Here is a 26,203-nt window from a genome sequence, read left to right as displayed (position 1 = left end):
AGAGAAACATAAAGAGAGGAGAAGACTGAGAAAGAGTGAGAGAAAAAGACAGACATAAGAAGAGGGAAAGAAAGAAAGAAAGAGAGAGAGAGAGAGAGAGAGAGAGAGATTGTTCCAGGCGACAGACGGTGCTTAGAACATCCCTGTTAGAACGCTGATGCGTTTGCGTCTCTCTGTGTCAGACTCTGCATTCATATGCATGAACATATGGAAGTGAGGAACATGAATTAATGACCATGGCCACAAATAATCATCATCTGTATTTGGAGACAGACGCACAAGTGGCACAGGAGCTAATGTCTCCAGTTAGCGACTCTTCTTTATTTCTTTTTTTTAGGGGGGGGGTCTTAAGCTGTGTAAGTAAATCCCAAAGCGCCGAAGAGAAGAGCGAGTTCACACAGCGGAGCATTTACTCACCCAGCAGGAAATACGCCATGTTCTCGTCTCTCTTTTTCCTTTTTTTTCTTCTTTTCTTTTCCTCTTTTCCAGACGCAAAAAATGTGTAATTTCTGCCCTGGCTCCCCAGAGAAGAGCGGTGCGAACAGCAAATTAAATAAGCGGAAACAGGGGAGGGTAAACACGCGGCGCAGAAATAATCACCATGACAACAACGGTCTTCCTTGACCACGCCAGAGACGCTCGCAGTGACCTCATCTCTACCCTTTTGTTTTTCTTATCAGTCTCGGAAAAATAAATAGTTATAAGCACGGATGCTGGGTCTCTTCTTTTGTGCGTGCTTTCTACTAAAATCTGTCTTCCAGAGAGAAGGCCATTAAGCTGTCTGTTCGGTGGGGAAGAACAGCGGGCAAGGAGGAATCCACTGTCCTTGGCTAATAAGCAGTGCTCTCTGCACTGGACACACAGACTCTTTTGCTCTCTGTCTCTCTCTGTCTCTCTCACACACACACACACACAGAGACGCAAACACGGTATCACGCACATAAGCCAGGAACACACAAAAAACTACAAGGTAATGCATCCAAGTTGTTTCTTGCACACACACACATATACACACACACACACACTCAGAGGGCCTGCCTTTGCTCTCCCTGGCAGGCACTGTGCCACACAGAAGGTCACTGTTGTTAGTCCAAACACACACACACACACACACACACACACACACACACACACACACACACACACACGTGTCTTGTACACATACACACACACACTCACACACACACACACACACACACACACACACACACACACACACACACACACACACACACACACAAACATACAATCACACACACGGATACACACCCACACACACACACAGTCACACAACCCAATTGCATCTGGGCACATTGAGTCCCACTAGCAATTGAATTGTGTTGATGAAACTGGGTGCACGGTGCAAAATGGACGCTTGAAGACAGTCCAGGAGGCAGAGGGTCACAGGCTGACCAAGGTCGGCCAAAGCCCCAAGGATATCCCACAATGCTTTGTGGCCTTAAACAAAGAGAGGAGGATGGATGAGAGCGGGAAGGAGGGGTGGGGGGTGGTGTTGGTGCTGATGACGGGGCAGAATGGGTGAGCTTAAGGCAGGGGACACGTAAGGGGTAAGAGAAGATGACAGCTTTTCCTTACACCACTCAGCATGGCCTCTACAATGTGTGATTGTCTGTGCGTATGGGTATGTGCATGTGCCTGTGTATGGGTGTGTGTGTGTGTGTGTGTGGTAGTGTGTGTGTGTATGTCATTGTGTGTGTGTGTGTGTGTGTGGTAGTGTGTGTGTGTATGTGGTTGTGTGTGTGTGTGGTAGTGTGTGTGTGTGTGTGTGTGTGGTTGTGCGTGTGTGTATGTGGTTGTGTGTGTGTTGTTATGTGGGTGTTGTTATGTGCATGTGCCTGTGGGACATGCTGGACCCATCAGACAGACAATAAAGAAAATCCCCCCCAAAAAAGGTTTTGTTTTCAGTTCACAAACCGCCACTGATGACCAGCATTCATGACATCAGCGACTCCATGACTTTCAGCTCTGTCACCTGTGCTACTGAGAACCACTCATTCAATTCAGTTCAATTCAGTTCCGTTCAGTTCAGTTCAGTTCAATTCAGTTTAATTCACTTATTCAGTTCAATTCACTTATTCAGTTCAATTCACTTCAGCTCAATTCAGCTCAATTCAGCTCAATTCAGCTCAATTCAGTTCAGTTCAATTGACTCATTCAGTTTAGTTCAATTCAGTTCAATTCACCTATTCAGTTCTGTTCAATTCAGTTCAATTCAGTTCAATTCAGTTCAACTCACTCATTCCGTTCAGTTCAATTCAATTCCCCTTACCACATTTTCGGATCATACTAAACACAGAACCAATCTCTTCCATATTTCCAAGTCTAGCCCTCAGCTGGTGAAAGTTAGTCACCTACAAACAACCAAAATGAATACCATGTAAGGAGACATGCTTCATATGATACCATCACTTTGTCCTATCAGCTATGCAGTATGGTGGGCCACTTCTCGTCGCATGTGTGGCAGCTTCAAACACTAGGCAACGCAATGCCACTCATTTCATTTCCTTAAACCATACAGACTACCTTCCTCTCTCCTTAATCTGTTGGTAGTCACATGACTTACCCTTGAATTAATGCATATATCTTCCTTATAATCACTGATACATTTGAAAAAATCAGGACTTTTGTCTGATAATGAGAGAAGCTCAGTGTCCCCAGCAGCTAATGCTAACAGTGCTTCCCAAATAGGCCTGTCTCTAAGAGCTCCCTGATAGGCTGGTGTCACCCCCGGCGGATCCACAGAACTGCCTGACAGGTGAAAACACACATGGGTGACTGCTGCAGATTTAAGGGGTTTCACAGCTCTAAGAGCACGTTACCAAGGTGCTGGAGCCAGGCTGCTGTAGCCATAGCAACACAGAATTTTGGCTATTCCTGTTCGCATCCCGACACAAGGTAATTAATGCAACTTCACACATCAACACTTTTCTGCAGGAGAAACACACTGAACGAGTGGAGCAGGAAAGAAGGCAAAGAGACTTCAACTCTAAAAGCTTATCAATGGCAATAGTCATGGCCTCATTTTACATTAGGTGATGCTTTAATTAATGCATAATTACAATGTGCTATTTGCTGTGCTGCATACACAAGTTTTCTGAAAAGAGATTACATTTTTGGGGAAATTCTACACAGAAGTCATAGATCTCTGAATGAAATTGTGCATTCAAAACTCTATGATCCTTTTCATGTATGTGTTGAGGATATATATATATATATAGTCATAGATCTCTGAATTTCAGTTCAGTCTGTATTCTTTTTCAGATAACTATCATGTGTAGGGAAGCACTGGTGGCACTGAAGGTCCACTGTCTATGTGCAGCACATGGGCAAAGTGCTTTGGAAAACTGAGCGACTTTGTCTATACTGCAGTCTATTGATGGAAAAATTTGAGATTTTGAATGCAGTGTTGTTTTGCTTTTTTTTGCACTTAGTGTGTAGTTTTGTGATTTGTGTATTGGGTTTAAAAAAGGTTCCGTTTGAGTATCAGAAAACATGGGAAAGCAGTTGATGTTGAACTGAAGTAAATGTTGGTACAAGATGGGCTAGCGGGTTTGTGGTTTGGTTTGGATTAGGGATAGTTACCTATAATAGCACACTTACTTTAGAAGTAGCCTACATTTTGCAATGTATTACTTGCGTATGTACACAGTAACAAGGCCACTAAATATAAAGTGGTAGTCTGAAACGGCACTCCATCTGACTAAGTACACTGGAGCCGTAGGGTCTCATCCGTGAGGTAGTGCAGTAGTCGCGGCCAAGCCGGCAGCTTCTCAGTGTGTGCCTGTCTAATTCAAGGAATAAAAAACACTTTTGGCTCGTCCGAGCTCTGTGGCAGGAACGCCCCCTGAACCCCAGCCAGGGAAACAGTAGTGTGTGAGATTTGTGAATGAGGTTTCTGTGTGCTTTAGGCTTGTGAGCAGGAAGAGTGTGGGGTCTGAAGTGTATGTGTGTTTGACTTGTGTGTGAGTTGCGTGTATATGGGTGTGTGTGTGTGTTAGACCTGTGTGTAAGTGTGAGTGTTGTGTGTGTGTGCGTATGTGTGTGTAAGTGTGTGTGTGTGTGTCAGGGGTGTGTGTGTTAGTCAGACCTGTGTGTAAGTGTGTGTGTGTGTCAGGTGTGTGTGTGTGTGTGTTAGACCTGTGTGTAAGTGTGTATGTGTGCGTGTGTCAGGGGTGTGTGTGTGTTTGACCTGTGTGTAAGTGTGTATGTGTATGTGTATCAGGTGTGTGTGTGTGTGTGTGTTAGACCTGTGTGTAAGTGTGTGTGTGTGTGTGTGTGTGTGTGTCAGGGGTGTGTGTGTGTTAGACCTGTGTGTAAGTGTGTATGTGTGTGTGTGTGTCAGGGATGTGTGTGTGTTAGACCTGTGTGTAAGTGTGTGTGTCAGCACCTCTTAGCACCTCTGTTTATCTGTTGCATCATACAGGGTGACTGTCAGTTGACATCAGGCCTGTTCCACCAGTGCAACCCTGCTAATGTCAGCCACTTCCTGCCCACTACCACGGCAACCTCAGCTGAGCGTGGGGTGACGAGCGCCAGTGGGGTGGGCAAACAGCACACGCTGACCCCCACAGCAGAGGTCGTTGGGGTCACACGAACCCCACTATAGACGCACACGGGCATAATTTAGCTCCGTGAACTGTGAGGGTCGTGAGGGCTTTCTGGTCCGCTGGGAACATCGCTCTTTGCCCCGCAGATAATAACCTTCCTGTGTGTGGGACAGACCCAACGGCTCAGCATCAAACACTGCCTCTCCAGGCTCAGATCCAGCAAGGGTGTGTGTGTTTGTGTGTGTGTGAGTGAATGTGTGTAGGCGTGTGTGTGTGTGTGTGAGTGAATGTGTGTGGGGGGGTGTGTGTGTGTGAGTGCGCACAGGCCTGGGACGTGTGCATGACGTTGTGTAACCTTGCAGATCCTATCCAGAGGGGAGGAAGAGGAAAAACCAAAAGAGGAAGAGCATGCATCCCCAAAAAACACGTTTCAACAGACATTTGCAAGTCCCTCTCAGACGAGGCACACAGAAATCTCTTCACTCACTGCATGGTGTAGATTTAGAGTTGGAGTGGTGTTGCGACCTCCACCTTGTCGTAAGATGTACTGGGGTTGCGCTTCGCACTGGGCTGTTCCAGCTGAACAACAGGACAACTAATAAAGGCTTGACTGGACGTCATGTCCTAGACCACAGACCACAGACTGCTGCATGCCCAGGCTTCAGTCCAAGCTTACAACACAAAAAAATATTAGATGTCAAAGGAAAGATCGGTTTCAGAGCCGCCCATTTTATACGAGTTGGTCAAGACTTGGCTCTGATTTAGTCGAGGTAGTCTAATTTAATCAAATAATTAAGTCTTAACATTTACATTTTCAACTTAATATTATCCTTTACATTTGCATTATGTCACAATGTTTCTAGCCAATGCTACTCTGAGTAATGTGCAAATAGCAGATCAAGGAAAACACATTTAAAGGATAGTGTCATGGAAATGTCTAATTGCTTCCACGAACTGGTGACATTTAGCTCAGTATTCTGATTGGGTTCATTCCCTGTTCAAAACCATGTGAATGGGGACAGCATTTAGTGTTCCACTGGAGAGAGAAAACAGAACTATTGGCCAATTAGTGATCTTAGGGCCAAGACAGCCTGTGGACACCTTTCTTCAGCCTTTGTCTAATTACACTACACGAATCCCAGTGTGAAAATAAGAAAGCTGGGATGTGTATTTTAATCAGGAATAAAATGATTAAACATCGCATCAGTTGTTTCTCCAGGGCAACAGTGCACTTTCTGACCAACAAGTGTAATTTACCTTGTGGTATTTTGAATAATTTTGACTTCTGATATAAATGTGGTAGTGAGTCCTTTTCATCATTTTAGTCTGCTCAAAGGCCAACGCTGTGCCTGTTACAGTGCTTAAGGAACTTTGGTTTATTAATTAGTCTGCAAATGTAAAAAAAAAAAACATTCTCAAATTTGCCCGCAGCTAAGATTAATTCTGGTCACTGCAAGGCTTATTTTGTGTCTCTCAGGTTTGACAGACTATTCAGTGAGTCGAAACTGTTTTTCTTTCTAATCATAACCCACTTATTTTTTAACTGAAAAATATACTCTGTCTGTGTTTGTCAACTTATGCTAAACCATTTCCTGAATCCTCTGGACATCAGTGTTGGACAAAGTTCAGAAACAATAACATTTACCATAGCAGAAAACCACATTACCATTTTGTGTTTGTTTAACACAAGCACACAAACGTACTTTATTAAAAACGTTTGTATTGCCCACAAATGTACTGTATTTAAAAAACAAACAGATTGAACCTTTCTATATTTTGTCATTTTGGCCACGGCACTTTCAGAGGTGGCACTGTGTTTCTCCCCAGATAGCAAGCCTCTATCGGTCGACCAGTGGATTTTGTGTCGGTACGCCTCTGGTGGTGTGCCACATCTGGTCCGCTCTCGGACCACCATCATCTTTAATGTAACTGGGCGTGGATATTAAGATGATAACCAAATGTTTGGTGAGAATGATTGAAGAAGTATATATGAGTGAAAAAAAAAAATTGAAAGCGAGTGGCAAAACGGTGGGCCGTTTGTCTGTAACTCAACAGCAGAACGGCCCAAAACCAATGAGCAGAAAGCCAGTGGACCGCCAGCTCTGCCCCCAGTGGAGCGCCAGTGGTCGACAGGCCAACACTGGCCTTTTGCTATCAGGGTAAGTGTTATTGGCTCTGATGGAGGAACTGGACAGGGGTCTCCTGCTTCTCCTAAGGAGGGGGCAAGTAGTCAGCGCAGCACTGCTCCATCATCAGGACGTGTTCCTCCCTGTCTGTCTGAAGTAGTTAGTGAGGTTGGACAAGGTGATGGAGACAAGCAAGACGACGGTTAGGACACCGGTGACGGCACAGAGGGAACCCACTATCTTCTATTCGGCCATTATTGGATTAATGTCACTCTAGCCAACCGTTGTCATGGTAACGTAACGATGGCCCACCAGAAGGCTTCAGGGATGCTCCAGAACTGAGCATTGGGGTGGGCAGATTCAGTGAAGTATATCATGCTGGAGAAGAGGATGATGTAGATGACTAGGAAGAAGATGAGCAGGCCGAGCTCTCAAATGAATGCATGAAACATGTCCCGAACGATCTTCAGTGCCCAGAGAGTTTTAAGATCCGGAACTCTCGGACCAACTGAACAATTCTGAGACTCATGATCTTTGGTCCAGTGGGTTAACTGACCTGCGACTGTGCAAGGACTGGTATAAGCATCATGAAATAAGGCTAAATGGACACAAAAATCAATGCTATCAATCATATCATTTTTTTAAAGCCACTTTTCTTTGGCAGGCAAAAAGGTGCACTATTATTTCAAAAGGAAACCAAGCGATGCATATTGTTCCGACAATGAAAAATGGGTCGTTAAAAGATTATGGTTCACTCTCAGCATGAGATGAGTTGGTCTCAGGGTTGAGGGTTGTTTCCAGACAGAAGATAATTCAAATGGATAATAATGGCTAAAACGGACACACCAGCAATGCCTCTCACTGGGTAGGAGTAAGATTCGACGTTTTAATTCGTCCTCTGGTAGCGGTTTCTCTTCCTCTGTCACAAAGCCCTCGTCTTCTCAACACTTTAGAATTGCATCTTCCTCGAGTTCAAAGAAGGCAATCTCTTCTAAAAAAAATACGTCAAATGGAACGTTAACGGGTCTCTTTAATCACCCCACTGATTGCTAATGGTAGAGAATGGCATCGAAGATTTGTCGGTTCCTATTAAAAAAGTATTTAATCCAAAGAGGTCTCAAACTTTAGACCTGATACATTTATCACAACTCCCTAGCCAAAGTCACTATAAACTTTTTCATATCCTGTCTGGGGACGCCTGTCAGTAAGAGGGATAGTCTCCTCTTTATCGTCCATGGTATAAATGAAGCTATGTCTCTTTCTTCCCCTCTCCTCTTCTCTCTCTTCATCTTCCACCGACAACTCATTCATTGCTAACTTGTTCATTAACCAAATTTATCAAAATACAATGAAGTCCATTAAAGTAGTGTGAGCTCAATTCATGTCTGCCATACAACCACCAGTATTGTATTTTAGACCAAACTAGTTTTTTTGCATTTCTCCATGGATTGAATACAGGTAGAAGTGATAATAGTCTTGATAACATTACACAGCTGAGTCTGAGTCTGAGTCTGGACAGTAAAGTGGATACATGAGTACAGGCATCCTAGCTTGAATTGCATGTCGGCACAATCACTGTAGACATTTACAGGTTCTAACCAGGCCACCAGTATTGACTCAACTGAGTTTACAGTAAGTGATTCATAGTCACATATGCAAGTTACAGGTCCATGGAAGTACAGCTCTAAAGTAAAGGCCTGTGTTTTTACCACAATTCTATGCAGTTTTGAAAATGAAAATGACCAGAAAACCTTTAGAATACTTTCAAATGTTTATTCACACCGAAAATTTAATTAAACCCATTATCACCACAGACTGCCATTTTGGAGTACCCCAGGACAAGCTGAGCTGTTACCTATGCCAAATTTAAGGGCAATTTAAGCATGGGGGGAATATAAACTTTTACTATCTGGCCGTAACAACGTGTTGTTGAACTCATATCAACTCTCAGAGGATTTAAAGGGAAAAGCGTAAAGTTTTCATAGTAAAAACAGATATGTCTACAGTTCATTTATAAGTCATCATTAAATACAGTTGTCAAGGCTAAGAATCAAGAGCTTCTCCTCAAAATTCACAGATCAGTACAAACAGATATTTCGATCATATGAATAATTTTTATATTCAACTGTGGACCCTAAAAGTACCCTGCTCACTCTCCTAAATATTAACACTCACAGCCCCCCGGACTAAAATGGCTGTTTGTAGACAACCTGTCATGGGTAAGCTCGAGTCACGCGCAGTGCAAATCTCCGCCACCAGTGAGTGTGGCATGCGCGCGTATTGTTGTGCATACTCCACGGGAATAACAGACCGGGGGAAGGGATATTAATAGTTTGGCCTTTTGAGTTATACCTCAACCGCAGTTGGTGCTGTTTTATTCATCTAATAAACTGCCGCTCTTAGCCTGTGGTGCCTTTGCCTAATGTGGTGCCTCTCCCTCTGCCATTCAGCCTGTGAGAGGCTGCGGTGGTTTATGAGCTGGAAATCTACACTCAACTATGATGAATACGGTTCTGCCATGGCATGATATAAAAAATTCTGGGTCTAACGTAGTTCTGAGTACTAAAATTAATGAGCAGTTTCTTGTTAAAAGCCAACGGGTAAACACCGGGAAGCAAAGAGGCTTTTTTAATGAACCTGAGACGCCCTGCACGTCCCTTTAAAAGAATGACATTCTGCACGTCCCTTTAAAATAATGAAATCTGCATGGTCAGCAGAGGAATCTAATTGGAACAATGCTCAAGCTTGCAGAGAGGAGACAACAGTGGAGACCGACGTCTGGACACTGGCTGTGCCAGGGTGGACAAACACACACACACACACACACACACACACACACACACACACACACACACACACACACACACACACACACACACATACACACACACACACACAAACACACACACACACCCTCACAGGGTTACTGTCTGGGTTGAAGCTGATCTCGCTGATCCCCCCCCCACACACACACACACACATGCACACACAAACATAACCACCCCTTCTTCACCCCCCCCCCCACACCTCCACATACACAAACACACACACACACACAAACAAACACACACACCGCAAAATTCTCTAGGTGCCACAGGTTTCCTTTCAACTTGTATCTGTGTCTGTTCTGCATTTAACAAAGAGGGAACCGAGGTGTTGGCGGGGGCGTAGGGGAGCTGTGTGGGGGCTCATTGTGTTTGTAGTCTGTGCAGCAGAGGCATGAGTCATCTGAGAGAGCGGAGTCCGGCCTGCGCTTACAACACACCGAGATACACCTCAACCCCGGAGTGCAAACGAATTAGTCACTACCTGTGAAACAAAAGAAACTGGTCACTTCACAAGTCCGAGAGTCAGAGCTGTGTGTGTGTGTGTGTGTGAGTGCTTGATGTCTGTGTGACTGTGTATGTACATGTGTGTGTGTTTGTGTGGGTGTGTGGGTGGGAAGAACAGCAGGAGAGAAGGAGAAGAAAGCAGGACCACAGCCATTTTCTCTACACCTTCTCAAAAAGCCTGTTTTATTTCCAAATCTGTCGATCTACAAAAACAACAACCACACATTAAGTGTACCGCAGGGAAAAAAAAGATAAACACCAACCGCACATTGTTTAAGTGCACTGCAGAAAAAAGCTAAACAACAACTGCACATTGTTTAAGTGCACTGCAGAAAAAAGGAGAAACGACAACAGCACATAATTTAAGTGCACTGCAGAACAAAAGATAAACAACAACCGCACATTGTTTAAGTGCACTGCAGAAAAAAGGAGAAACGACGACAGCACATCATTTAAGTGTACTGCAGGAAAAAAAAGATAAAAAACAACCGCACATTGTTTAAGTGCACTGCAGCACACGGTGCTCCTAGCCTGGTGTCCCTGGGAGTCCCAGAGGCAGGAAGAGAGAGCCAGAGGGGTAGGGGGACATGAGAGGAGCATTAGCACCACAGCAGGGTGATCCCCAAAGATGGCCTTTAAAAAGACAAACAGTGGGATAGTGATAAAGAGAAGTGATGCTCAAGGTCAACCTCTGGATTACTTTGATTTGGGTACATGCACACAAACACACACACACACATACGCATGTATACATGCTAACACACAAACACACACATACGCATGTATACACGCTAACACACAAACACACACATACGCATGTATACACGCTAACACACAAACACACACATACACATATACACGCTAACACACAAACACACACACCCACACACACATGCACACAATTACACTTACATATATGGACACGCATACACAAAAACACACACACTTCCCCAGCACACTGTTTGATTGACACTGATGCAAGATTTCATAATGTTATACTGCCTTGCAATGAATAATTTATATCGTTTTCTGGTCACCCATAAAACACAAAAGAACAGGGCCAAACTGCACAGCAAGAGAGGTCAAATTCTTACACCCACACACACACTAATTATGAAAGTGGTGGTAGTGGAGGAATGGTATTCACACTCTGACCTACACGGTTTAAAACACGTTATTATACTGTTTCATCTATGGTGTCTCACAAACGCAAGGCTACACAATACTGCCTTTTGTCTGGCAAACTATTATGCAGACTACTGCTGGTTATACATGAACAATTATGCTGATGTGCTCACATTTCATTTCCATTACAGAGAGACACCTGGACATAAGCCCTTACTTCATTACAGAGAGACCACTGCACATAAGCCCTTACTTCATTACAGAGAGACCACTGGACATGAGCCATTACAGAAAAACCACTGGACATAAGCCCTTACTTCATTACAGAGAAACCACTGCACATAAGCCATTACAGAGAAACCACTGGACATCAGCCATTACAGAGAGACCACTGCACATAAGCCCTTACTTCATTACAGAGAGACCACTGCACATAAGCCCTTACTTCATTACAGAGAGACCACTGGACATCAGCCATTACAGAGAGACCACTGCACATACGCCATTAAAGAGAGACCACTGGGCATCAGCCATTACAGAGAGATCACTGGACATCAGCCATTTTGAATGGCAGCCTGGCAAACATGGCTGTCCGATGCACACAACTAACAGGAATACCCATGATGTCCTTGTTTGTGCATCACCTGGGATAACAGCACAGACATGGAGATCAGCCAATACCTGTTAGAGCCTGTATATGACTAAAAGGTGTATATTTGTCCACTTATATTCATGTAGTTCCAGAACAGATCTATGCTTAAAATATGAGGCGATTCAAATAGGTGTGGTCAGCCCTTGGCATCATTTGATATATTATATTCACGTTGCATGTGGTGACACAGAGAAACAAGCGTAGTTAGGAGAGGGGAGGTGTCCAGTCACCCTATCAGGTGCAGCTGTCTCCACTCCCTCAGGGGTCTGGTCTGAGGACAGCAGCCAGTGGAAATTACAATACGGTTGTTAGCAGTGCTGCAGTTTCCACCTCTAATGAAGTGGGTGATGAAGAGTCTTCTGCCTGGTTCCCATTAAATAAATAGAGGCGTCGCGTTCCTCTCTCTCGCCTAATTACTTTATATAATTCCGTATCGCACACAGATCAGCTGAGGAGCGTAAGGGGATAGGTCCTGAAAGGTGATCTGGATGTCCAGGCCAGTGTAGCCCCGATGCTGGAATACTAACACCCAACACACACACACACCTTTCTCATCTCTATCTCTCACACACACACACACACACACACACACACACACACACACACACACACACACACACACACACACACACACACACACACACAGTACACAATCACCCCTCTAGTATGTTTCTCTGTTTCTAATATCTGCAAACACACAAATACAAACACACACACATACAGTACACAAACACCCCTCTAGTATGTTTGTCTGTTTCTAATATCTGCACACACACACAGACAAACACACACACACACACACACACAGACACATTTGTGAAGTGTTTGAATAGTCAGCCTTGCGTGTTGCTGATTGAAGCTAATATGGAAGCCCCCGTGAGGTTTTATTTGGAGTGAGCTCATAGCCCATTAAGCAGATGATAGCAGGGAGAGCAAAGGAATGAGGCAACCTTATGCCCAGCCGCTGTTGTCCTTTTCTTTTGTAGTACTTCACTGACTTAACAAGACTTCCCAAATATGCCTGAGACCACAGCTCTGTCTCTCTCACACACACTAATGACATTAGTGGTTTTGCTGTCGATATCACAAGAGTTGCCTAGAAAATAAATGCTCCCAAATGGATAGTGGCAAATCACGGATGGCTCTGAAAACCAATATTTGGGCTGGTAACCTGTGGCCCATTTGTCATTTTAATTTTCCAAATAGCCTTCTGCATCCAGTTTAAAATTAAGTTATCTAAAATGGGTTCATTCATCACACATTTGGTCATTTGATTATCATAATTCTGGAATAACATTTTACTTTGGGTTAAGAACTCCTAATGCTATAAAAGATTAAAATGAATCTCTCTGTTACACTCTCTCTCTCCTTCCCATATATATGCACGTGCACCAGATTATGTTCTCTACAAAGTTTCCTACAGCTTCTACTCCCTGCTCGTGCACATATCCAGCCATCTGAGTCGCCGAGTTATCCGATTCGGTTTGAGTCCTCCATCGAGGACAACCAGTTCCTGCAAGACCCAATCTAACCTCGACCGGTACGTGCGCGCACATGCGTAAACATTAGGAGACATGCGTAAAGATATGCTGCGCGTTTGAGTGTTGTGCAGGGAAAGGACGGGGGGAGGGGGGGTATATCCTTTCAGCTTATATCACTCAAAGAAAACATTAAAATAGGCCTACCTTCGCCCTTCGCCTAGTCCTGTGAAATCTGTGCTCGCCAGACGTCCAAGAGTCCTCTTATGAAGCTGCGCACGAAGTCCACAGAAAAGAGAGGAACATCGTTCACAAAAGCCTGCGTTTCCATGTGTCAATTTGCTGTCTTCCTCATAGTTCTTATAAAGGGATGCAATGTCATTCTTTTAAAGGGACGGGTATATTTCAGTTGTGTTAAACAAACCTCTTGTTGAAGAATCCCACGGGAGTTTCAAATAACCACACAGCCCCCCCCCCCCCGCGTTCCCAGGAAAAGATCCATCCACATCGCTTCACTTCAACTACAAATATACTGTGTCATTGGCTTTGCTGTCTGTAACTTCGGATGTTTGTGGACAATAGTGACATTTAATCTCAGACTATGTCAGGAGGCCCATTATTATTGGACAGAATGTGCAGTGTTGTTGTGGTATTGGTGTATGTGTTAAATTACGTTTTGTTTGGTCAAACAAAAAATTGTATCATTAATGGGTTATGTTGATACTACAGAACTAATATGCAATTAGTTTGAGCGCTAGCAACCGTTTTTAGCAGCTTAAAGGCAGGTGTTTTAAAAAGGGTTTATGAAACAATTCCCTGGAACACCTAAGAAAAAAATTAAACTGTCAAGGCAGTCACAGCTACGCATAATTCTAATGACGGCCAGGTCTACTTGATATCCCAGAGGTTTTCTCCAACTTAAAGCCATAAATGACCGGCCTGTCACCGCCACTGTTTCACTAGCTTGCAGCTAATTTGAAATTGAATTGCCTCTTTTCCTCCGTGCCTTTCCAGTTTTTTGTCCATCTACGCCCTTGTCGGGGCCAGATACGTGTTGATCATGGTAGTGCAAACTATTTATAATGTATTGCATAAGAGCAGAACTATAAGATTGCTTCCCTATTCCTATCAAACCATAAAGTGCCTATGCAAAATAGTACTTGTGTTCGTTCCAGGTAAAAATAGGTACATTTCTAGAATTCTTTCGAATTTGAACGCGTCAATATATGTTTACATCTCTTCAAGTAACATAAAGCTGGTGATTTTTGCGTTGCCTTTTTAGTCTCTTTTCTACAAACGTCGCCACGTGTATTTATAGTCTAAATCGTGTGTGTGTGTGTGTGTGTGTGTGTGTGTGTGTGTGCGTGCGTGTGTGTGTGTGTGCTGGGATGCTTTGCTGGGAGCTGTACGCGTGACGCGCAGGAGTGCCCGGTGCGCTCGAGAGCGTGTGTGCTGTTTGGAAGGAAAATAAAATGTTGTGCAATCCTCACCATGACATCTATTAGAGAAAGGTATTTGTCATTTTTGCATGTTATGGTCACACGTCTGTCTGTAGTGTCCTCGAGGTCGTACTGTTTTTTCGACTTATGTCTGTACCGTTGCCTTTACTGGGGCTCTTGTCCAAGCCGCATAGAGATTCCGTGACTCCCTCCTCCATCTCCATATACTCGGCCGCCTTGTCACCTAACGAGGAGCCTGACGGGGATCCCTTGAATTTCTTGAAGAAGTCCGGGAAGTATGGGCAGATCGGCGGGGGGGTTTCCACGACAGGTGTTTGATCCTCGTTGTCCGTTTCTCGGTGATAGAAGTAGTTGAAATTAGACACTATAACAGGAACTGGCAAGGCTATGGTTAAGACGCCCGCAATGGCACAGAGCGAGCCCACTATCTTGCCACCGACCGTTATGGGTTTCATGTCTCCGTAACCCACCGTTGTCATGGTAACAACCGCCCACCAAAAAGCGTCGGGGATGCTGGTGAATTGAGACGCGGGCTCATCCGCCTCGGCGAAGTACACCGCGCTAGAGAAGAGAATGACGCCAATGACGAGGAAGAAAATTAGCAAAGCCAGCTCTCGCATGCTCGCGCGAAGCGTATGTCCGAGGATTTGTAGTCCCTTTGAGTGCCGTGAAAGTTTGAATATACGAAATACTCTGACCAGTCGAATTATTCGGAGGATGGCGAAACTCATGGCCTGGTCTCCCTTGCCTTGTTGTTGGGCCAGATCAGTACCCAGCGTGATGAAATAAGGCAAAATGGAAACAATGTCTATTGAGTTCATAATGTTTTGAAAGAACGCAGTTTTACTCGGACTGGCAAAGAAGCGCACGCTGATCTCAAAGGAAAACCAAATGATGCATACTGTCTCCACAATGAAAAACGGGTCGTTGAAAGGTGTAAATCCATTGTCAACATGTGACGAATTAGTACCTGGAGTGTGAAATTCCTTGTCGTCCCTGAACTCTGGCAATGTTTCTAAGCAGAAAATAACAATTGATATAACAATTACCAAAACGGACACAACTGCAATGCCTCTCGCTGGGCTGGAGCTCTCAGGGTACTCAAACAAGAGCCAAATTTGACGTTTGAATTCGTCCTCTGGTAGTGGTTTCTCTTCCTCCTTCACAAAGCCCTCGTCCTCTCGGAACTTCAGCATTGCCTCCTCTCCTAGTTCATAGAACTTAACCTCCTCGGAAAAAATGTCAAATGGAACATTAGCGGGTCTCTTTAATCGCCCCCCTGATTGGTAATAGTACAGAATGGCATCGAAGCTTGGTCGGTTCCTGTCAAAAAAGTATTCGTTTCGAAGAGGGTCGAAATACCTGATTCGCTTATCGGGATCCCCCAGGAGAGTGTCCGGGAACTGAGCGAGAGTCTTTAACTGGGTCTCAAACTTTAGACCCGATATGTTGATCATAACTCTCTCGCAGCAGCCATACTCACTGTAAACATTTTCATATCCTGACTGTGGACGCCTGTCAGTAAGAGAGATAGTCTCCTCTTCATCATCCATGTTATAAATGAAGCTGTGTCTCTTGCTTCCCCTCTCCTCCTCTTCCTCTTCGCCTTCCGCCTCCTCCTCCTCTATCATAATGTCCTCCTCCGATCCGAGAAGCGCCAACTCCGAGTGGCGCAAGTCTCCTCCGAGAGCCGCACGGTTTCTCCTCCACCGCGCGACGCCTCGCTTCTTTTTCCGTTCTCTGAGAAGTTGCTGTTGTGGCTCGTGGTGTTGCTGCTGCGGCTGTTGTGAGTATGAGGAGGAGGAGGAGGGGCACGAGGCGTTCCCGCCGCTACTGTTGTTGGCATTCGATGAGGAGGCGGCGCAAGACTGATGCTGCTGCTGCTGCTGCTGCTGGTTGTACGGTTGGCCCCCTCCTTCTTCACCCTCTTCCCCGGTTTCGGCAGCCGCCCGCGACTGTCGCTCCTTCTCGCGCTCCCGTTCCCTGGCGCGAGCCTGGGCATAGCCGTAAGGAAGGTGACTGTTGCACCCGCCACTGTCTGCACCCACCATCGCAAACTCCATTTCGTTTCTTCACTGGTGGTTTCACCTCTTACACAGTTTAAATGATGCCCCCATAAAAGGGTCTTTTTGTACAGATAGTATTTGCTTTTTACTACCTAATAACTCTTTTTGAATTGCAGGTTGACACCTGTTTGCCTGTTTGGGCGAAACTGATGAAGTCATAGAAGTTTTACTTTTTTCAGTAACTTAGTGGTTTGTCTCCTTGCTCCTTTCACATTGTCACGACATATTGGACGAGTTAAGTCATTTTATCTTTGAAGGTAATATCTCCAGATAGCTGTCTTGCAGAGTCCTCTCATATAAAGCTGCGATGACTTCATTGTTGACACTTCATAAGATACTCTGTTCTTTCGGAGGCTCTGCAGGCCGCATGTTATGGATGCAGCTGAGGTGACAGGGCTTTGGACAGCCTGGGCTGTGAAGTCACTGGAGAATAATCCTACTTGTCGAATACTGGGGTTCAGGTAGTCACCTGGGTTGACTTGGTGCCCATATGGAAAGCGCACACAGTATGAAAGTATGCAGGCATTAGGGGTCTTTGCTTGTCCGCAGTCTCTCCTGAATGGCTTTTTTTGGGGAGGAGAGTGGAAGGGAGGCTGATGGTAGAAACCGATGCTCCCAGTCTGCCCTCTTCCCCTCCGGCGAGTCTGGATCACAGAATTTCTGTTCCGTCTGCAACAGCTGCGGGAGACAACAACAAATATGTTATAGACCGCATGCGTTCAGGCAACATCAGATCACTCAATTACGCGACTATCAGACAAAGCGCGCATATCCAAGCATCTGCGGAATCACCTGACCAACACATTAGAAATAAAAACAACAATCTAATCTTCATCATCAACAACTATTATTATTATTATTGTTGTTGTTATCAATATTATTGTTGTGATTGTTATTATTATTATTATACGAAGTATTACAATCGTTATGATACTGCGTAATGATAAGACATCCTATGTTCAGAATAAATCCATGCCGGCCCTTCTCACACGCAATTTCTCACCGAGTAAAGATAGCTTACACAGAAAAGGGCCAGGCAGAATGTTTTCTCTGCTTCCTCCTCCGATACAATACGCTGTTTATAGGTGAGGACACAAATCTCAGGTTTCTTTTCAATTTCCGCCTTGCCCCGCAAAAAAAAAAAAAACCCACGTCGTGGCCAGCCAGCGAACATTTAACATCACCTGCCGTGTTCTGTCGCACTCTACAGACTGCACTTTTCGTCTCGATGCGTTGTCTCAATTCAACAGGATTTCTCATTACCTGCACATCTCCCCTCCCCAAAAAAGCAGGCACTGGTGGCGCATCAATCTCGATCACTCACACGCATGACAAAAGATCAGATGTACTCACACTAGGTTGGCTTTGGCAGAAGGACAGCGGTCAGGAAACGTGATGATTGAAAGTTTGGGTATGACATGTGTAATAGCCTTGGGTTAACCCAGAGACCAGCGCATCTGTCTGCCGCGCAGTCTTGCTCGTGTGTCGTGCTTTTCTTGTGGAGCAGCTTCGCGCCGTCGCGTCGGGCGTTCTCCGTGCAGAGCCGGCAGACCTTGATCATCCCCCAGCGGCCGCAGCAGGTCACTGCGCGTGCTACCACCCTGCTGCAATCTCCAAAAACTTTCTCAATCACACTCCCTGCGCCAGGCGAGTGGGAGAGAGAGAGAGTGAGGCAAATCTTCAGGCGACGGGGGAACTGCACGCTGGTAGTGCTGTTTACATGCTGCGACTCAACGCGCTGCTCAGCATATCGCTCTCGCCTCCGATCGCCACTGCTGCAGCGCAGTCTTCCTAGCTTGATAATTGAAAGCATTTATCAGCTCTCCCCGAGGTTAGACGATCAGTTAGACAGTTAAAGCGTGAGCGATATGAATAAGTATCACGTGAAATTTAATGTGGCGCTATCGAGACCCGCTGTAAAGGAACAGGCTGTTCCATGAAGACCTGCAGTAAGTCAGATTTATAGCTGTCTCCCATCATTTGTGGGAACACTGTTTCAATACATTATTCATTCATCCCATGCTCCTTAATCGGGAGGCATGTGGGAGACCATGGGCAGACATTATTGTGGCTGTCGCGGCCTTGCAGACGGTTATTGGCCGTATGACAGTAACACGTGTCATGGGCTAATAATGCATTGTTCCACAGGACAACTGAACAACTAGAAAGCAGTAAAAACAATAGATATTATTTTGGACACTTTGAGCATCCCAAATCGTAAAGTGGATAATTATAAGTTATAACGAGTTTTTCTTTTCTCTGGTCATAATATAACTCAGCTCCCAGGGCCGCTACACTCCACACACCCCGACAAAGTAGAGACTTTTGTCACAGTCAGTGACAGTGTGATATGTTTCCATGGCAACTTTAGGGATGGGCACTTATCCCCCTCATTCCCCTCGGAGGTGTAAAACTAATATTAACTTTCACTAAAGTTGGAGGCTGCCTAAACATAGAGTGGACACCTACAACCCGAACCCCAAACATAGTGGACACATACAACCCCAACCCCAAACATAGAGTTGACACCTACAACCCCAACCCCAAACATAGAGTTGACACCTACAACCCCAACCCCAAACATAGAGTTGACACTTACAACCCCAACCCCAAACATAGAGAGAACGCCTACAAGTGGACAGAATGTCAACTGAATCCTATAACTCCCATGCGGTCTGACTCAGGAAACAGTCCATAAAGAGCCAGTGCTCTCAGGATACTATCCTGACCAGCAAATGATCAAGTGAAAGGGCATGACCAGGAACATTTATCTGTAGTCATGCGATAAGCCTACAATATAGCTGGTTCAATGAGAAAAATACATGCAAAAATGTTTGGGGACTTCATGTTACAATGTATTTTTATGTGATATTAAGGTATGATCATAGGTAGATCACTTTTCAAAATCTATCCAAGCACAGTAAAACAGAAAGTCATGAAATCTTCAGGTTTCTAAAGAAAACAATGAGGTATATAAAAACCAATACAGTGGTATACCAATACTTTTTTTTCAGTGCCATAGAATTTTCTAGTATCTTATATGCACCTGACTCCCACAGGACTTGTATTGAATTTGTTTGTATTTTCACAGCTCTGATGAATGTAAAGAAACATCTGGACATCTGAAAGAAAGCCATGATGTGAACATGAATCTTTAACTGCTCCTTCAGAACCACTGAGGTATTATGATCTAGACAGTGTTTCAACAAAAAACTACTTATGTGCACAGATTTATATCTGTGGTCATGCGGAATCCATAGGTTACTGCCTATTGATTGATTTCCTTTAATGAATACTGAAATCTTAGATACTGTTCCGATGATTTTATTTGTATTATTATTATCATTATCATTATTATTATTAGTGTTCAGCATACGTATATACTGCACTTTAAAAGTTGGGCTATTGGACAGATATGACATATTTTACCATTGAGGCAATCTAAGCTCGCTAGGTTGAGTCCAGACACCTGTACCTGTGTGTGCAGGCGGTAGGAGGGGCCTCATTCAAACAAACCATCTCTGGTAAGACAATGAGCAGATAGGCCACACAAGAAGAGTTCATCAACACAAAGGCTGTGATGCTGCTATTTTGTGACTTTTAGTGACAGTATAGGTAAACACTTGAATGCAGGTATGTGGGTGGGGGTGGCCTGTGTCCCCCTAAATCCATAGCTATGCATCACCTACCACCCACGCATAAACACACACACACACACAAACACACACACACACACACACACACACACGCACACACGCACACACGCACACACGCAAACACGCACACACACACACACGCAAACACACACACACACACACACACACACACACACACACACACAAACACACACACACACACACACACACACAGGACACACCTTTGTGTGCAATGAGTGGCACAGCAGACACCCCCTGTAGGACCGTGGATGGTTATACCAGGTGGTGTTTTTCTACTCGGCCCTTTCCCACAATGCCTCAGTACCACCACATCAGTGGAAGAAAAGGCGTGTGTGTGTGTCTGTGTGAGCTTATGAGTCTGTGTGAGTTTGTGTGTGTGTTTTGGTCCATGTGAGGGCTTCAGCACAGAGGGAATTCAGGTGAGAAGCACTTGCAGGGCGGTGTGTTTCATGTGTGTGTTATGTGTTGTGTGTGTGTGTGTGTGTGTGTGTGTGTGTGTGTGTGTGTGTGTGTGTAGTAAAAAGAAGCTAACAGGATGCCAGGCTCTGGGCTGGGACAGCAGCAGGGGATGCTGCTGTCATGGCGACACAGCATCTCGCTCCCAGAGCTTACTGTAATTGGCTGGAGCTGCTTCACTTCATGCAGAGATGCTCCTGTTGTGTACTGCCTGATAAGGATGATGTTGATGTCCATGATGATCGACATGATATTCCATATGATATCATGTCTCTCTTAAAATACTGATATAAGAGACAGTAAGGATGATGAAGAAGATGATGATGATGATGATGATGACTATGATGAGGATGATGCTGATGTCCATGATGATCAACAGGATATTCCATATGATATCATGTCTGTCCTAAAAAACTGATAGAAGAGACAACAGTGGTGATGATGATGATGATGGTGATGATGAGGAGGACAACTGTGAAAATGCTATTAAGGGTGTCGGTGGATAATCAGAATAATCATGATATCTGCATAGGATGATGATGATGATGATGACATTGATAATAACGATAATGATGTAGATGATTATCATGATATTACCCCACCCTAATACAATCACACAGGTGAGGTTTATCTGAAGAACACGATGATGACAACAATGATAACGGGTATCATGATTATGATGGTAGTACCCCATCCCTAAAATACTTCAGTTTTATATAGTATACGATAACAGTGTGTAATAAACATAAATATGGCTCCTTTCATATACAGTAACATAGAAACAAAGTTCTATATATGACCTACCTTGCATTGTTGAAGAGAATAACGCCATTTAAGTATGAAATGTATTATGCAACCGTTTTACCACAGATTTATTATGCTAGTATTGTATATGACAAGGCCTTTTCCATATGAGTAAAGATGACAACAGTGATAATTGGAAAAAGGATGATGATTATGATGATGATGATGATGATGGCATTACCCCTATACCCCCACACTACTGTTAGCTCAGTAGTCATCCTTCCATCCGTGCGCTCTCCTGCATCCTCTCCCCATGTCTCTGTGAAGGTATATGATAGGTGCGTACATGGTGCCACAAAAATGTTTTACAATTGAGAATTATGAATCTATCCTTATTTATAAAACATTATTATCTGTTGTTGTTTGTGAGGATGATGATGACGATAACAATGATGAGGATGATGAGGATGACGAAGATGAAGCTCTCCCATAGCCCTCTGACTCAGCATATGTGTATTGCAGTGTGTGATTGTGAATGTGTGTGTGTGTGTGTGTGTGTTTGTGCGGCAGACTGCACAATCCCTCTCCCCTGGTTCCTGTCTTCATTTATTTACTCCACCTGTTCCCCTATCATTATGTTTGCCCCATGGAGGGCAGCTAGGCCGGGGCAGGTGGAAAAGTGTTAACAGAAGCATCCTGTGATCTCCTTATGTAAATACCAAAGTGTCGGGCAGAAGAGGCTCTATCTAATTGAGACTCACACTTGGCTGCCAATCACTCTGACCTCTAACCTGTCCTCTCTTCCGCTGGAACTGGAGATGTTCCAACAACAGCTCATTGTGTCATAATATGAGATGGAGTAGAATACAGCACACTAAAAATTCAGGAGTAAATACTGGCACATTTACAGTTACATTTAGTCATTTAGCAGACGCTTTTATCCAAAGCGACGTACAAAGGAGAGAACAATCAAGCTACGAGCAATAGAGACCTAGTGTAACAATAAATACTGCTTTACATAAGAAATAATAAAGTGCAGGAATGTAACTACTGTAAGTGCGAGTTAAGTACTAGTTAGAGGAGATAGCATTAGAGGAAGGATAAGGAGAGGTAAAGGGAGGGAGAACTCCCTCTTCAAGATTTTCTTAAACGTAGAGAGGGACGCCCCTTCTCTAGTTTATTTAACATTTAACAAATACTGCTCGTGTAGCCCAGTCAAAACACATATTGCCTCAAAATGAATGAATTAATGAATGAATGAATGGAAATAAGATGTTTAAAATGTTGAATGTAAAACCTGAGATATGAAAGGAAGAAATGTTCCAGTCAGACAGGTATTGATATGCTTTGGCAGCGTGCACAGCAGATGCTTTGTCTGCGGGTGTTTGAGAGGGATGTGGGAGTGACGAGACAGGCAGCTTTTCCGAAGGTGGGCGATGTTGATCCAGCAGCTCACGCCAGAGTCCGGAGACCTTGGAGGCTTGAGCCCATGTTCTCAACTAAACAAACTCCTCACACGCCTGACCTTGTTTCAAAGATTACTAAAGGAAACAAACACACACATATGAAGTCACTCACTCACACACACACACACACAAACACACACAGTAACTCTCTCTCTCTCACACACACACACACACACACACATACACAAATGAACTATCTCTCTCTCTCTCACACACACACACACACACACACAAACACACACACACACACACACATACACACACACACACACACACAAACATACACACACACACACACACATGAACAAGAACACTCAAACATGAACGCACACCTTCTCAGAAATATAAACTGACTCACGTAAACACACATTTAAAAAAGAGATACCTCATGCACACACACTCCCTATAAATTCACTCACTCAGACACACACCGGCATATATGTGTTTGTGTGTGCGTTGTGCGTGTGTGTGTGTGTGTGTGTGAGGGACTACACAAACAGAGGAAGCCCATCATATGTCAGGGCCATGGGGCTTAACATGAGACCCCACCCGCCCCCGGGCCCCACTGATAATATCTGAAACACAAGTGCATAACGATTCATGAAGACTGGTGGATTACCCTCGAAGAGTGGGTGTTCAGCCAGGACCATAAAAGCAGGAATTCCCTTCTGTGAAGCCCAAGGACCCCACAGGTGGTAAGGGTACTCCATCTCTATATTTCTACATAGTTCACATGTCTGTCTGTCTCTTTGTATGAAGCAAATAATTGAATGCATCGATACTGTCAATCCTATTGTCATTTCTAACTTCGTTGTGGTTGATTGATTTCTGCTGATTTATGTACAATTTTTAAGAACACAAACAAAATACAAATTCTTACTAATTTCATAATAAGTTTGAGTATTCATTGTCCTTTAAACAGATCATGATATTTGCAAGGCTGCTGTTTTCCCAAGAGCATTAACTGAAGTCATTTTTTTGTACCTTGGAATCATGAGGGAAATTATCGATTCATCACAGCACTGTCTGACCCGTCTATGCAGTTATGCTGTTCGTCAGACTATATGGATATCCTGTCTAAATCTTATGACTGTTAAGAAATTAGTATACTATATATGACTGCCTGGATCACTTTAGAGGTTTAGTCTTAGACTTGTATTCATTTGGAAGACACTTATCCAAACCGAGGTTTGGAGCGAGGTTGATTGTAACCCAAGTAAAGGTGGACGACTCACTCAGTTACATTCAACCTGACACAGGTGCAAAAGGTTACCACATAGTGTGAAAGGTGATAGTGTCTAGTGTGGTAGTGATTCTGTGTGTATTGCCTCAAACTGAGTGAATTGCTGTGACAGGGTGTGTGAGAAGGATAAGCGGTGTGTGTTTTGTCAGGGATCGCCAGTGAATCGAATGAGGCATCCCAGACAGTGTAGAAATCCCCATGAACAAGGTTTTGACCTTCTGTTCTATTTGTTTCTCTCCCTCTCTCTCTTTCTTTCTCTCAGGTAGTTGTTAATTTAGCAGCATCTCCAACAGAAGGCTCACCACACTCAGGTTGGGAAATGCTTTAATTTATTTTTATGTGTTTGATTTTGAAATGTTTCACTTTTTCAGAATTTGATATTCAAAGAGGGTCTACAGCTCAATTGCAGATTTATGAATAAAAATATTAATTATAGTGTAGTATAATAAGAAGAATTAAAACTATTACCCAGAGGATTTTCACATTAGGACAAACCGGGCCTGTTTGATAAGATATGATTTACCATGGGCTTTTGACTATATACCACTGTGGCTGTAAGTGATGAGAGTTAACAATTAACAACAAGTTAATTACAAATGAAAAGTTAACAACAAATAAGTACACAGTGTTGCCATGACACAGTATAATCGCTGAGAATTTGTGAACCCTACCCAGTTGAGGATGCACGTGGTTGTCATGGCTGTGCTGTGGAGTCTGGTGCAGGCGGTGGTGCCGGACTGCTGGACTGGGTGCCAACTCGCCAACATCAGCGTCCCCGTGGAGACGGACGATGGCAGAAGCTGCTTCATAGAGACCCAAGCGTGTGCCGGCTTGTGCCACAATAAAGTAACGCTACACCTGTCAATCACACACAGCTATCTCGCACACTCACCGGTCTCACAGACTCACAAATCAGTCAGACTCACCTGTCAATCAAACTCACAAATCAGTCTGACTCACCTGTCAATCAGACTCATGTATCAGTCAGACTCACTTGTCAATCAAACTCACCTGGCCTGTCAGTGGCTAATAAATAAATGAGTTGTGTCATTACCACTGACAGCCTCAGTTAGAGCACACACACACACACACACACACACACATATATATAAATACATACAGAGAGAGAGAGGGAAGAGGGGGGCAGGGTAGAGAGAGAGCGCACTAATTGCTGTTACCTGCTTCTGGAACGTCCTTGACGTTTGTAGTTGCACACTTTGTGAATGCTTTAGCAATAGGATCACAGAAATGGGTTATGTCAAAGCTTTTGAAATTGAAGTTGACAAGAGAGACTTCAGGCTCATTCAGAAATCCACAAGTAGGGGATACGTTTATTTTGTGTGTATGTGTGAGCACAGGATCCTGTGTATGAGAAAGGAACAGAAAGTACGAATTTTGGCTCACTCAGAAATCCTTCTTTGTGAAGCACACGTCTTCCTTTAAGTGTATTTCGTGTGTGTGTGTGTGTGTGTGTGTGTGTGTGAGCACAGGATCCTGTGTATAAGAGCTCCACAGGGGTACGACTGCCAGATGAGCAGCAGAGGAGCTGCCACTTCCAGGATTCGTACACCGAGACTCGCAGTTTCCCCGTCCACTGCTACACAGGCTCCAGTTTCGACCTGCTGCTGACCGTCACAAAGGCCCTGAGCTGCGAGTGCAGCTCCTGCACGAACAAATACGAGTGCGACTCTCTCAGCCCCAACATGGCCGGCTGCCCTTCCCCTAAGCCTCCGCTGCTGCAGTACCACCTCTGAGGGCATGGGGCCACACCAGAGGGACTCATCAAGTCTCTAGGGGCCACACACAGCAC

At 44.3% G+C, this 26,203-nt stretch overlaps 2 protein-coding genes and 1 pseudogene across 4 annotated transcripts in view; 1 reads left to right on the top strand and 2 right to left on the bottom strand.

The window, feature by feature from the left end:
- Positions 1–18,406, bottom strand: part of kcna4 (potassium voltage-gated channel, shaker-related subfamily, member 4) — a 72,407-nt gene extending 54,001 nt beyond the window's left edge. For 2 of the 3 annotated variants that reach the window (XM_031587042.2, XM_031587041.2), the window contains exons 1-2: positions 18,161–18,406; positions 13,489–17,485 (exon numbers count right to left, since the gene is read on the bottom strand). In XM_031587042.2, coding sequence (XP_031442902.1) covers positions 14,819–16,804 — 1,986 coding nt within the window. In that variant the 5' untranslated portion in view covers positions 16,805–17,485; positions 18,161–18,406 and the 3' untranslated portion in view covers positions 13,489–14,818. The remainder of the gene's footprint in view (positions 1–13,488; positions 17,486–18,160) is intronic. The other variant, XM_031587043.2, reaches the window with a different exon arrangement.
- LOC116218004 lies at positions 4,696–8,239 on the bottom strand (annotated as a pseudogene).
- A 6,668-nt stretch (positions 18,407–25,074) lies between the features above and the next one.
- fshb (follicle stimulating hormone subunit beta) lies at positions 25,075–26,147 on the top strand. The gene is made up of 2 exons (XM_031558047.2): positions 25,075–25,239; positions 25,884–26,147. The coding sequence occupies exons 1-2, from the start codon at positions 25,075–25,077 to the stop codon at positions 26,145–26,147; spliced, it is 429 nt and encodes a 142-aa protein (XP_031413907.2).
- Positions 26,148–26,203: the final 56 nt, after the last annotated feature.

The sequence above is a fragment of the Clupea harengus genome, chromosome 20 (assembly GCF_900700415.2).
Source record: "Clupea harengus chromosome 20, Ch_v2.0.2, whole genome shotgun sequence".
NCBI classification, from domain to species: Eukaryota; Metazoa; Chordata; class Actinopteri; order Clupeiformes; family Clupeidae; genus Clupea; species Clupea harengus.
This window is presented reverse-complemented; position numbering and strand designations above follow the sequence as displayed.

Coding starts and splice junctions, on each gene's coding strand:
- fshb (XM_031558047.2), top strand. CDS start 25,075: ATGCACGTGGTTGTCATGGCTGTGCTGTGGAGTCTGGTGCAGGCGGTG. Junction 25,240..25,883: donor CCGGCTTGTGCCACAATAAA/GTAACGCTACAC, acceptor GTGTGAGCACAG/GATCCTGTGTATAAGAGCTC.